This window comes from Eulemur rufifrons, chromosome 2, assembly GCF_041146395.1.
Source record: "Eulemur rufifrons isolate Redbay chromosome 2, OSU_ERuf_1, whole genome shotgun sequence".
In the NCBI taxonomy this organism is placed as follows: domain Eukaryota; kingdom Metazoa; phylum Chordata; class Mammalia; order Primates; family Lemuridae; genus Eulemur; species Eulemur rufifrons.
Genome location: NC_090984.1, coordinates 23,845,665 through 23,859,475, shown reverse-complemented (window position 1 = coordinate 23,859,475; position 13,811 = coordinate 23,845,665). Strand labels below are relative to the sequence as shown.

Here is a 13,811-nt window from a genome sequence, read left to right as displayed (position 1 = left end):
CACTCTGGGAGGCTGGGGTGGGAGGATCGCTTGAGGTCAGGAGTTCAAAACCAGCCTGGGCAAGCATGAGATCCTGTCTCTATCAAAAATAGAAAAAAATATTAGCAGGATGTGATGTCATGTGCCTGTAGTTCCAGCTACTTGGGAAACTGAGGCAAGAGGATAGCTGAGCTCAGGAGTTTGAGGCTGCAGTGAGCTATGATGATGCTACTGTACTCTAGCCTGGGCAAACAGAGTGAGACTCTGTCTCAAAAAATAACATAACATAAAATAAATAGAAATCAATGTTGCCAAAACCTTCCCACAGAGAAAACTATAGGCCTAGAAGCCTCACTGGTGAATTCTATGAACATTTAAGGAAGTCATAACACAAATTCTACACAAACTTTTTTTTCCAACTCCTTCTATAAGGCCAGGATTACCCTGATAACAAAACTAGACACATTATTAAGAAAAATACAGGCTAATATCCCTCATGGAAATTGATGTAAAAATTTTAAACAACATTGTAGTAAACTGAATCTAACAATATATGAAAAGGATAATTAATACATCAGAACTAAGTAGGGTTTATGCCAGGGGGGCCAGGTTGGCTTAATATTTGAAAGTCGATGTAATTATCATATATTAATACCAAACTGGAAAACAAAAACCATACAATTGTCTCAATAGATACAGAAGCAGCATTTGACAAAACATAACATCTATTCCTTATTCTTAGCTAAATTCCACAAATATGTGTGTATATATATATTTTTTTTGGTGGGGGGGCAGGATCTCTCTCTGTCACCCAGGCTAGAATACAGTGATGTCATCATAGCTTACTACAATCTCAAACTCCTCAGCTCAAGCGATCCTCCTGCCTCAGCCTTCTGAGTAGCTGGGACTATTGGCATGTGCCACCACAGTGGTTAATTTTTTATTGTTTGTAGAGACAGGGTCTCCCTATGTTGCTCAGGTTGGTCTTGAACTCCTGGCCTCAAGCAATTCTCCCACCTTAGTCCCCCAGAGTGCTGGGATTACAGGCGTGAGCCACTGTGCCTGGCACACAAATATACTTTTTAAAGGCATAGGTCCTCTCCTGCAATTTGGCTTCTATTCCACTATTCTAATGAATCTACCTTTACTATATTCATCAGGGTCTATTTCTGAGATATAGTATAGCATGGCCATTAAAAGTATGGACTCTGGAGCTAGACTACTTGGGTTCAAATCCCAGCTCTACCCAGTACTGGGTATATGACATTCAGCAGTTTTAATTTCTCCATGCCTCATTTTTCCTATCTGCAAAATGGGAATAGTAAAAGGACTTTCCTTACAGGGCACTGTGAGGATTAAATGAGGTTGTATGTATGTAAAGCACTTAGGACAGCATGTGATATAATAAGAACGATGTAAGTCAATGTTAGCTATTATTATACCTAGTTCTTAGTCTCTGGTAGTTTTCAGATGATCACTCAGTCCGTGTTGAGAAGCGTGCAGCATGTTAAAATGAATCACTTTGAGAGAGCAGAACACGGTGGTGAAGTAATGGCAGAGCCTGGCATTTGAATCCTGGCTCCACCACTTACCAGCAAGGAGACCCCGGGTACTATACTTAGCCTCTCTGGAACCTTTCTTATCTTTAAGATTATAAAATCATAAGACAGTCGTGAGGGCTGAGTAACAGGTAACACTTTTCTTTCCTCAATCACCCACCAAGGCCACACCTGCTTTATCAGAATGCCTTCCAATCAGACTGCTCCCAGGCCCAGCTTCTCCAAACACCGAGAGCAAATGCTGGCCCCAGGGGAGGTCAATACTGAAAAGTCAATCTTGTACTCACCCACGACTTTCAACGTTGTCTTTCCAGAGGCCAGAATTATTTTTCAGGATCAGGAGGGTAGCCTTTTAGGGACCCATGAAAACTCCTGAGATTCTGATACAAAAGGCCTTGGCTCTCTCTAAAGACCTTATGATCGATCTTTTCTTCTCTTCTACCCATTAACTGCTAATATTTCCAAAGGTCAGCCCTGGAATTTCTAATCTTCTCTATTTTAGAGTTAATTACTATGTATAAGGATAATGACTATAAAAATCTATATTTTCTACTCTAATATTTCGTGAGAACCTTGATTCTTATTAAAATGTGAATGCTCACACTCTAATTAACTCTCTCAATCTAAAGCACATCCATCTCCTGGTGGACGGTGTGGCTGGCTCCATATGAATTTTTCCTCTGAAACTGCTGATCATCTACTATCTGTAGTACTGAGTTCATCTCTGGCTCTGACCCATCTTTCTATTTTTAGGCAAAGCTAGAGAACCGTTCATGGTTCCCTTCTCTCCTGTCAGCAGCCACAACCATTCTGCACTTCTCAAGTTTATTCACTGCAGAATCATCTTTGTTACATCTCTTTTCTTTTTTCCCTGTGTACGGTCTAGCCAAGCCAGCGATCCCATAGTAGTAGGTTTTAAATACACAGGTTTCTCCTCTCTGGCTGCTCTAATCCAAACCTTAATCATCTTACAGTACAACAGCAATAACCTCCTTGCTGGCCTCCCCATTCAGACCTATTCCACTCATAGCGAGACAAACTTCTTACCTGGATGTTATTTTGAACACAGCAATGATTTTTAATTCTACTTAACCAAATGGTTTAAGACTTGAAGACACTCCTCTCCTGACTCCCATCTAATGGCTTTCATTTTTCTACACTCTGGATCCAGGCTCACCTATGGTTTCTCTCAACACTTGTGTAATCCCAAGTCTCAGGTATTGACTCCAGAGCCCACATGCTACTCATTATTACACAATACAGTATTTAAGAACATGGGGTTTTGGGTCAGACTGCCGAGGTTAAAATCCTAGTTCCATTACATATTAGTTGTGAACCTCTCTATACCTCAAGTTTCCTCGTGTGGAAAGCAAGGACAATGACAGTACCATCAAAAGTACCAACTAGCCTTATAGGGTTGTTGCAAGGATTAGATAATCTATGTAATGCACTAAAGACAATGTCAGGCACATAGAAACACTCAGAAACTATTAGTTACTACTGCTCTCTTACTATTACCATATTGTTTCCTAAGCAGAGGGCCAGGGTCTGGCACACTGCAGGTGATCCACAATTGAATCAAGAACAAATAGTCATTCTCACTCCTAAAATTACGGAAACCGTCTAGTGAAAGGTACAGGTTTTAATCTGAGAATCGGACCTACCTTTAAATCTGAGTTGGCTGCAAATTTCTGTCCAATTAAAGCTGCATTTCCTCCTACATAGTGCTGTAAGATAGTTCAAAGCTATTAGTATTTTCATACAATTATATCAAGCTTAATAATTTTTAATTAAAAAAAATTAATTTATGACCCATTTTTTCCCAAAAATATTTTGAGGTGATTTTACAACAAAGGACACACAGATGAGGTCAGTAAGACATAGAAATAGACAAGAATAGGGAAAGGTAAAGAAAATAAATATGCTAACCATGAAAAATTAGTATGATTGCTTTAACTACAGGTCAAATTTGGCTCTGAGCTTCTAGGCAAGAGATGCAGGAAACACCAAAAGTACAGATAAATCTTATCTTCTACATTGTAATCCTTCTAAAATGAAGGAAAAAAGTCACTCTCTTCCTGAAAATCACTCAGCAGATATCAAAATGAATTGAAATCTAACTCTCAATTGAGGCACACACAGCCTTTCTTTATCTGACCCACACTTCCCTTTCTGCCTCCATCTCCTGCCCTGCCCTCCATACTCTACTTGAAGCTCCAAGTCAGCCTTCCTCTCGTCTCTGTGCCTTAGGCACGTTTTTCCTTTCCTTAAGATGCCCTCCCCTTCTCTCATACTAGACTGGGTAAACCCCTGATCACCTTTCAAGAAACAGATGCAGTATCATCTCTCCTGTGACACCTTCTCTGTTCCCCTTTCCCCACTGAAATCTCAGCCTCCACAACTGCCCTCACCAAACTGGATTACAGCTCCCTCCCTACCTCTATAACCTGAACAAACCTCTAATATAGCCCTTGTCTGCTTGGGTTCATTATCATCTGGGTACATGACTAGCTCCTCAGGGCAGGGACTGTCTTCTTTTTGTAAGTGCTCAGTAGATGTTTGACGCTAAATTTTTAGAAAGGAAGAAACACATGGATGTGTTAGGAAATATACAGGTTTCCTAGGAGTAAATTCTATTATAAAAGTAATGGTCCTTAATATAGGACAATATTTCCTCCTAAACAACACATCTCTGAGCTGAGGATCTAGAGAGCAGATAATTCAAGGTTGGTATTCCATGTTGCTGACTAAGGATGGATCCATGTGCCTTGGAAACCTGACAAACAGGAGACAAGGCTGCTGTTCTAATATGAAAGTTGAGAAGCCTAATCAATAGTCTTGCCTGGGTGGGACATACTACCCGACCTTCCTAGTCCTCAGCCCATGCAGAGGCATAGTTTAAACAAACAACTCTAGATGCTAGACATCACTCATCCTTTGGTTTGTGCTGACCAACCTCGGAATTCAGGTGGAACAGTAACAGCTTTCTAGAAATAATTTAAAACTTTCTGCGGTATGTAGGCTAAAATTTGGCTTTTTAATATGTTAGCCTTAATTAATGTTTTATTTAACTATGATGGCTAGAAGGATTTACTAAAAAATCTTGGAGGAATATATTAAGCTATCTACAAAGTGGATTTCAGAGTTTTCACATAATGGTTATTAACTGTTATTTATCAATCAACTTGCCTTATAATTTAAAGGAGTTTTGAAAAGGCACCAAATTGAAGTGCCTCCCTAGTAGAAGGTAAGTAACACTTATATTTTAGGTTTTACAATGTTAAGAAATAATTTGGCCCATCAAAAAGCTAAATAAAGTTTTTGTAAAACTTTTTCTCATTATGAACAAAAAGCAGGTCCAAGGCAGGAGAGAACAGAAATCAAATTGGTGGTTTAAATACCATGATCACAAATACTTTTGAGCAGCAGACTCATCATCATGCTAGAACTACCAACATTCTGCCTAAGTGGTTAGAATCTCACCACGAGCTCAGCTGTCAAAATGATCATAACCGAAATGTTAACAACTTGTCTCCTTTAGAAACCCAGCTGGGTCATGCCTGTGCCCGCTTCTGATGTTCAAATAGGCAGCTTCAAAGGATAAAAATCTTTAAAATCTTAAAAGTCATCAATATAAAAGTGGTCATAAAGGTTTGCCTGTGAAAGATGCCAATTAAAACCGGCATAAAGAGCTTCTTTTGCTAGAACTACAGACCCAGACTGGGGTGCCTGGCCAAAGGAAGGTTTTAGGTGAGGAAGAAGAATGGGGCGGGCAGGGGGGTGGGGGAGATACTTAACCAAACAACAAAAACTCAGCCTCAAGAGGCATGCAGGTCCATGCAGCAGCAGGCACGTGGGGGTGAGGTGGGAAGAGCCATGGTTGGGGCCTCCAGCCCCAGCATTGCCTCGTACTCTGTGTGAGCCTCCAGGAAGTGCCTGGACCACGCAGGCTGCAGGGCTTTGTTTATGATCATCAGGTGGGCTTGGGGACCACTAAGGTTCTCTCTATCTCTGACAGGTTCTTCCCTACAGACCAATGATTCTCAAGTGAGATTCTCACACTTACAGCATCAACCACGAAACTTGCTGGAAGGGTAAATTCTTGGGTCCCAGCCCACATGTATTGAATCAGAACTCTGACAGCAGGCCCAGGAATCTGTGTTTCAACAGTGGCCACCCCTCCTCCCCGCTCCCCAAATGATTTTGATGCAAACTCAAGTCTGACAGCCACCAATCTAGACCAACAGTCTTCATCCAGGTGTGATTTTGCTCCCCTCTGTTTCCACGTGGGAGAAACACTGGGCAACGTCTGGAGCCATTTCTGGCTGTCACAACTGGGGAAGACAACTATATATTGGGAGGTCAGATACAGAGTTTTACAAAAAGAGAAAACACAATAGAATTGGATTCCCAATGATCACCATCTTGGGGCAAACTGGAAGAAAAAGTTGGTTGCTTTCTTCTAAGAACCATATGAAAAACACCTCTTTCCCCACCCTGTCTTAATTTATTATTGGTGAACTGAACAGACCTGGGCTCCTGGGAATTCTGATGCAACCTGGGCAATGTCATGAAAAGTTTCCTTATCACTGAAGAAGCGCTCAGCAGCTGCTCCCTTCCCCATGAAGTGAATGAAGGCTTCTTCCAGATCATTCCTTGAATGCAGAACGGTGTGATCTTTCCCATTCCCAGGACTCAGGCCAAGTGCCTGCAAGAGCTTCACCCCTGAAAGCACCACATCGACACATGCATTGACTCTGGAAGGAGGAAAGAGACAGTGTGAAAGAAAAAAGCAGAAGCACTGGGCAGCCATTTGCATTTAACAACGGGTAAATGTTTCCGAGAACTGTATTCAAACAGAAAAATAAGGGGAAGTGAAAATGAAATGTGAACTGAAAAGCGAATAGCATGTGGTGGAAGGAAACTCATATACTTATCTGGATGTATATTCAGATCAGAACACAGGGCTCTTTTCAACAGTTTGGCAAGCTTGTACAAAGTTACCACTTACAAAATGAGAAGACAGGTGCTTAGTATTTCAGAACAAAGCTATCATGACAACAAAAATGTAACATTTCTGAGAAAATGCTGGCAGAGCCAAACTGGACTCATGTTGGCTGTGAGACTTGGGCAAGTCACTTTAATTTCTGTGTGTCTCGGTTTCCACATCTATAATATGGCAATAATATGAAGATTAAATAAGTTAATGTATATTTAGGAACAGTGCTTGGTGCAGGGAAAACAAAATAAAAATTTTGATCAAAAGCTAAATATCAGTCACCTTCCCTCCAAAGACAAATGAGGATGGTGATTAAGATACATTAAATACCTAAATGCCTAAATACTCCCAGCTGAAACCCTGCATCTTAGCGTTGAGGGTGCTATAAAGACTTAGGCACATCTGTGGCCTTGTAACAACTCATCACTTGGCAGGTGTTCACAGGGCTGAAGCACGAATTTTAAAGGGCTGCCTCACCTGGTTGGCTCTACAGAAATTCTAAAATACAGGTTGAGCATCTCTCATCCAAAGTGCGTGGGACCAGAAGTGTTTTGGATTTCAGAATAAATATTCGCATATACATAATAAGATATCTTGGGGATGGGACACAAGTCTAAACACAAAATGCATTTGTGTTTTATATACACCTTATACACGTGGCCTGAAAGTAATCTTATATTAATACAATATTTTAAGTAATTTTGTGAATGAAACAAAGTTTACGTTAACTACTTATGGAATTTTCCACTTGTGGCAGGCATCATGTCAGTGCTCAAGGTTTTGGATTTCAGATTAGATGTGCTCAACTTGTATTAAGGCTGTCTGGCATGGCCTATCCCACATGTCCTCTCCTATGTGTGTACGGAGAAGTTCTGGCTTATATTTTCAGTGTTTCTTGCTAAAAGTCATTTCTTTTTAAAAGAGAAGGGCCAGATAATCAGGGTAGCTAGGTAAGGTCTTTGTGCCCTTCTCCTGTCATGGTCACCTTTATTTCTTGCCTCTGCCTATTGGGGATGTCATTCTGGCCAGTGGGGCTGGATGACCATAAAGGTAGCTCCCAGCCTCTGAGAGGAACAAAGCTCACAGCAGGCCAACTGAGTCAGCTCCTAATGATAAGGGTGACTGGGCTTCAGAGTTAATTCTGAGCAGCTCTGGAACCAGAAGGTAAACTCATTAATAAGGAAGGGCCAATGGATTGGATTTAAGCATAAAATACATAGCTATGATGTTTCTGTTACAGTCTCTTTCAAACATCTCTTGGGTTGAAAATTGACTCACCAAATCATTAATGGTGGCAAACTCTGAGAAGAGGAAGGAGATTGGGATAAAGGAGAGGAACTTTACTTTTGATCAGATATATTTCTAGTTTTTACAAGCATGTAAAAATTACTTTTATAATTTTTAAAATAACATAACTTTACAAAGGTTTCTATGTAGGCTAGATACCATTTACATCACTTCAGGAAGATTTACAAGGGCAAGGAAGAGACACATCCTCCCTCGTGACACAAATGGACTGCATCCTCATACTAAGGATCCCTTTATAAATTCTTCCCCTATGAATCTGTTTTGAAAAGATTTTTGCCTACCAAACAGCATTTAAATACTCAAATTTTCTCATTCTTTGAACATCAAAGACACATATAATGACTCTGGTCAACCGGAAAAGCATAATCTAAGAGTTACAATGCCCTTCAGTTCATAAAATACATTGACATGCATGTGGCAGGTGCTTGCAGATATGTTTAAGACACACTCCTTTCACAGCCTTATACAATAGTAAACCAAACACACCTTGTAAACTGGTCTCAATTCCACCTCAGACACGGTGCCCTTTATTTCTACTGAATGCAAATTAAGATACCTGTGAGGTAGAATCTCAATAGTAATACAGGTATCCCTGGCTCTCGGACTCCAGTAGGTTCCTGAGTTTCACAGAGTAAGAGTTTGGATAACAGGGGATACTATAATATTTCCTCCAGACAGCCATCTCTAAAAGTGTATCCAACTGGATATGGGTCTAGAGAGCAAAAGTTGGAACTGATCGAAACCTATATTTGAAAATAACTACTTCAAAAACTATAAACGCATCACTTTCATATCCAGTAACGCTGACCTCAAACACAGTTTGACACCTTAAAGATAAGATGGGACAAGCTGAGTTTGCAACAAAACAAAAAGAAAGCAAAAGGAACCAAGTTCAGCATATTTTGCAACACAAGATGAAACCCAAGAGAACTAATTTTGAATTAAAGATGTAACCACCACAGGAACATTTTCCATCCCCCAGCTAATCATGACAGGAATACTGGGGGTGGGGTGGGGACAGAAACAGTCTTACAGAAGAAAAATTTTTACTTGATAACTTTTTATAATAAAAAAATTGAACTACTATGTGCCAGATGCCAAACAAGTACTTTTTCATCCGCTTTCTTGTTATATTTTATAATCCTTTAACCACAGCAAGAATCTTTCTCTGTACTTAACAGCATTCCAAAATGCAAACAAGCACATTACATAAGGTGCTTTATTATCAAGGGGAAATAAAGGTAGACAGAAAGTTAAAGAACCAGAAGACAAAACTGCTCACTGAACATGTAGATGGAATTTCACATTTCAGTAAGAAATGTATAAAAGATTACAGCGTGATTTTGGAGAAAACAGATCAAACAACTGGAAAATGAGGCAAGGCAATAGATGCTGGATGCCAAAACAAGGCTTTGAGGGCTGGCAGAGCCAGCACAGTTCTCCCTTCTAGACTGTAAGCTGCTCAAAGGCAAGGATGATGTTTCTTACCACTTCCCTTGTTTCATCTTCTGTAACATGTTTTCTAAGGTTCTTTCTAGCTTTAATATTATGTGCCTCAGATATTGCAAGAGCTAATCATGATTACAGCTAATCACACTAAGATATAGAACTGTAAAGAAATCAAAAAGGGCTGGGGCAGTGGTCCCTGGGCTGAACCCTAGATGGTGCATCTGACAGAGAAAGAGGCCATCTTTATGAAGTAGTTTATGTTAGGCAGGCATCTTCAGATACATTACACCAATTTGCAAAACATTGTGAGAGAGGTAATTAGTCATCACTGCTTCCAGCTGAGAAAAGTGAAGCTGTGGGTTAACCAACACCCCAAAAGCCACAGACTGGAAGAGCCTAGATCCAAGTCCAGATTTATCTGATACTGAAGCCAACGTAGGGAGCCTGCACAAGCAAAGTTGTGGATGAAGGGATTAACCTCGGACAGAATAAGAATGCTGATCTAGCTGGAACGCAGAATTCGTATGGGGGAGAAGACCAAGATAGGTTTCAAAGGGCAGGCAAGGTGAAGCCAGTTACACAGCAAATGAATGTTAGGATGAAGCTTCATCACCTTTTACCCAATGAACAATTAGGGAGGAGCCCCATTTCCTAGAAAGATGTGGTAGTGGGCTCACCACTATATCGTCTTAAAACTCTTTCTGTCCTTTATTTCTCTGATCCCTTTCCTCCATCCCCTTAAATGCTGGTACCTCCCAGAATTCTACCCTTGCCATTTTTTTTTTTTTTTTTTTTTTACCTTCTCTTCATGTTCTTTTCCTGAGTGATCCTATCCAGTCTCTGGCTTCAACCTAAGTGCTGGTGTCTCCAAAATCTGCAACCCTGTTCCTCAATATACTCCTTAACTCCAGCCTCTCATTTTTAGCAGCTGACAGAGAAGCTTCACCTGAAATCCCACAACAATGTACATTTCCCCTCCCCCGAAATCAAACTCACCTTCTTCCACAAACTTGTTCCTTTTTCTTCAATCTTTCTTAATGACAACAATGTGGCATGAACATGGAACCAGAAATGGGAAAGACCCAGCTTAAGGTGCACCTCTAGCACTTGACAGCTATTTGATCTTGGGCAAATCAATGTTTCTAAGCCTGTTTATTCATCCATGAGGACTGATGACAGCACCTGTATCTGCCTCCCTCATAAGGTTGTTATACCCAATACTAAAAACCTGTCACTTTTGATTGCCTTTCTTTACCACCTTCAATTTGTTATCTAAATCTCTCTCAAATCTCACCTCTTCATCACCATTGCCACGTTTGGTTCAGGCTCTTTTCTCCCTTCACAAATACCCTACAGTGGCTTCTTAACCCTTGTCAGGGTCTCAAAACATTCCTCCTTATCTATTGTATTACATTTTGAGTGAGTGTGTGTGAGTCTGTGTGTAAGTGTGTATATGAGAGACAGTGTATGTATGTGTGTGTGTTCTTCTGAGAAGTCAAACTACAACATACACACCCCCCAAAATGAGATTCTTGTACAAGTACTGCACCTGTTCCCACCCACTCTTCCTATATCCCCATCTTTGGGCTAAAAATCTCTTTGGGTAATGCAAATATTACCAATGGATCTGTTACCCACAAAAATGACGTGAAGCAGTAAGACAGGTTAGAACTACTGCTCAAAATCCACTCTTCACATGACCACCAGTTATTCTCTGCGAAGAACTTAGCATCACTTACCCGCTTATAAAGCTTGATGGCTTCCCATCACTTATTCTGACATGAAAGGCCCTTCACAATCTGGCCTAACTCTCCCTTCTCAGCATCCTCTCTTTACATCTCTCTACCATAAGATTCTTGCCCCAACACAAGGCCAACTTGCTGTTCTCAAACAAACCATGCCCTTTTCCACATTTGGTTCTCTTGCCTAGGTGGCTGTTCCCACCTTTGGAGAAATCTTATTTCTTCTCTAGGGCCTGCTCCGTGAAAGTCACCATAATAGAATATATTTTTCAAGATAGTTACAATAAGATGCCCTATCCCACATGTTCTTTTTACAATGTGACACTGATGCTCCTTCCATCAAGTATGTTCTATTCCCCCTACTCCCCACGCCTGCCCCCTTAAAACCAGGTACACCTGTGACTCTGGTAGAAAGGTCCCTCTGTGCTTCTAAAGTTAGGTCATACAAGGACTTAAGGTTGCTGCCTGGTTCTCTTGGGACATTCTTTTCCTAATCATAATTGTTACAGATTGAATTGTGTCCCCCTCACCCCGAATTCATATGTTGAAACCCTAACCCCTAATGTGACTGTATTTGGAAATAGGGTCTTTAAAGAAGTAATTAAAGTTAAATGAGGTCATATGGGTGAGCCCCAATCCAATAGTACTAGGGTCCACATAAGAACAAGAATGCCCTAAAAGCTAGGAAGAAAGGCCTCACCAGAAACCAGCCCTGCTGGCACTTCGATCTTGCACTATCAGCCTCCAGAACTATGAGAAAATAGAGTTCTGTTTAAGCCACCCAGGCTGTGGCATTCTGTTCTAGCAATCCAAGCAGACTAACACAGTATCTGTTTTCAACAAGGCAGGAACCTGTATCGCCCATCTCTGTATCCTAAGAACCTAGCACAGATCTGACACTACCCACGTAGTTGGTGGATATTTGTTGAATGAATGTGTATAAAGCAAGGGAGAACAATTTAAAGAGAAGGTAGGAGAAAAGGGCCTGAACTTGAAATAACAAGAAAAAGAAGATCCATTTGAAGAACCAATAAATGTGCTGATATAATAAATACTAAAATACTAGCTAACATTTAAATGTTAAATGATAAAAAATACTAGCTAACATTTAAATGCTTTTTAAAGCAGACACCATGCTAGATAGATTACATGGCTTATTTCATTTAATCTTCAGGACAATTTCTACCTTACTCCTCCAGGCCCCAACACTCAGAGAAAGTCGATGAGGCAGGAGGATGGCTCGAGCCCAGGAGTTTGAGGCTGCAGTGAGCTATGATAACGCCACTGCACTCTAGCCAGGCGACAGAGTGAGAGACCCTGTCTCAACAACAACCACCACCAAAAAATTCTGAGGTATTAGTTTCTAAAATAAGAAAAGAAAGAAAGAAAAAAGAAAGCTAAGTCGAACTGAGACAGAGACTAAAGTTTAGCTTAAAGGGAATAATTACATTGCCGGGAAAGAATACAAAGAAAGGAGGCACTGTGATTTGGTAGAACCTTAAATTTGGAGTGTCACTGAAGTCAGCGGAAGAAAAGTTTCAAGGAGAAGGGAGTGTTCATCGCGTCGGAAGGCTACACAGTTGATAATGAAGACTACAAAAAGGCAGTTGAATTTGAAAATCTGAGGAGAGGTGCAGCAGAGTGGTGGTCTCCAGACTGTGCGGCGTTGAGGGAAAATAAGGCGTAGAGAAATGCAGTGGGTTGCTAAAGGCAGAGACCACCCATCTTCAAGAAGTTCAGAAGCAAGAGGAAGAGTGCCGTCAAAGTGGGTAAGATCAAGCATCTTTGACTGAAAAGAACGAACAGTCTCCAGAGGAGCAGGACGGGCTGAAAGTTGGAACGATGAAAGAGGCTCAGAACATGAGGGTGTCAGGCTGAGAGGGATTTCCAACAAGCTATTAGGGCCGGTCCTACCGGGATGCGAGAAGGGCTGGGGCGGGGGGGGGGGGGGGGGGGGCAGTGAGCGGAAAAAGCAGTCTGATGAGTGCCGCCTGCAGCAGTGACCAAACGCGTTCCACCTGGCCGACCGATGCCTCTCGCCAAAGGGGCAGCGCGGACACCAGCGCCTCCCGGGGACCTCTGGGAACCCGTTTCCAAGCGGGGTCTACTCTACCTCCCAGCTCCCAAGCCGCCCGACCTACAAGGCGGACCTCGGAGGCCCGCAGCGCCCGCACTTTCTGGGGAGGTCCAGAGACCCAGGCTCCGCAGGCACTTACCCCACTGCCACGCGGCGCCAGCGCTGGACCGGCTGCACGATAAGCGCGTCCCAGGCGGCCGCCAAGCGGCCCTCGGGGGAGACGGGTCCCTGGGGCGCGGGCCCCAGCTTCAGCGAGCTCCAGAGTGAGCGTAGCGCCGAGCCCGGCAGCTCCGGCTCCAGCAGGAAGACGCAGCCCACGGCCAGCGCCAGGAAGCCCGCGTACGCAGAGCCGCGCCAAAGCGCCATGGGGACCGAGACGCGGCAGCGGCGCCGTCAGACTCCTCGCCCGGATCGCGCCTCTTCCGGGCTCGGCGCGGCTACGTCGGCACCAGCGTCACGTCACTGCGGCGCGCCGCGGGCCCGAGGGGCGGGGCGCTGGGCCGGGCGCCTACGCAGGGCGCGGGGAGTCCTAGTCCTCAGTCCGCGTCCCAGCGCTGGACGGTGCGGCCCCGAGGCCCGAAGGAGTTGGGTTAAAGGCTATCGTGCCCGTCTGGTGCTCTACTCGTTCCCAGAACTCCGGCTGTACCCCAAATAGAGGGATGGGAACACGTTTGCTTTCCCAGTAAAACGAAACGGAC

General features: G+C 42.7%; 1 protein-coding gene across 7 annotated transcripts in view; it reads right to left on the bottom strand.

Annotated features, from left to right (window-relative positions):
- The window catches only part of ADPGK (ADP dependent glucokinase), a 30,047-nt gene extending 16,531 nt beyond the window's left edge, over positions 1-13,516 (bottom strand). For 4 of the 7 annotated variants that reach the window (XM_069457748.1, XM_069457755.1, XM_069457771.1 and 1 more), the window contains exons 1-3: positions 13,253-13,516; positions 6,070-6,295; positions 3,203-3,265 (exon numbers count right to left, since the gene is read on the bottom strand). In XM_069457748.1, coding sequence (XP_069313849.1) covers positions 3,203-3,265; positions 6,070-6,295; positions 13,253-13,479 — 516 coding nt within the window. In that variant the 5' untranslated portion in view covers positions 13,480-13,516. Of the gene's footprint in view, positions 1-3,202; positions 3,266-6,069; positions 6,304-13,252 lie in introns of those variants that run through there. The other 3 variants (XM_069457764.1, XM_069457799.1, XM_069457789.1) reach the window with 3 other exon arrangements.
- Positions 13,517-13,811: the final 295 nt, after the last annotated feature.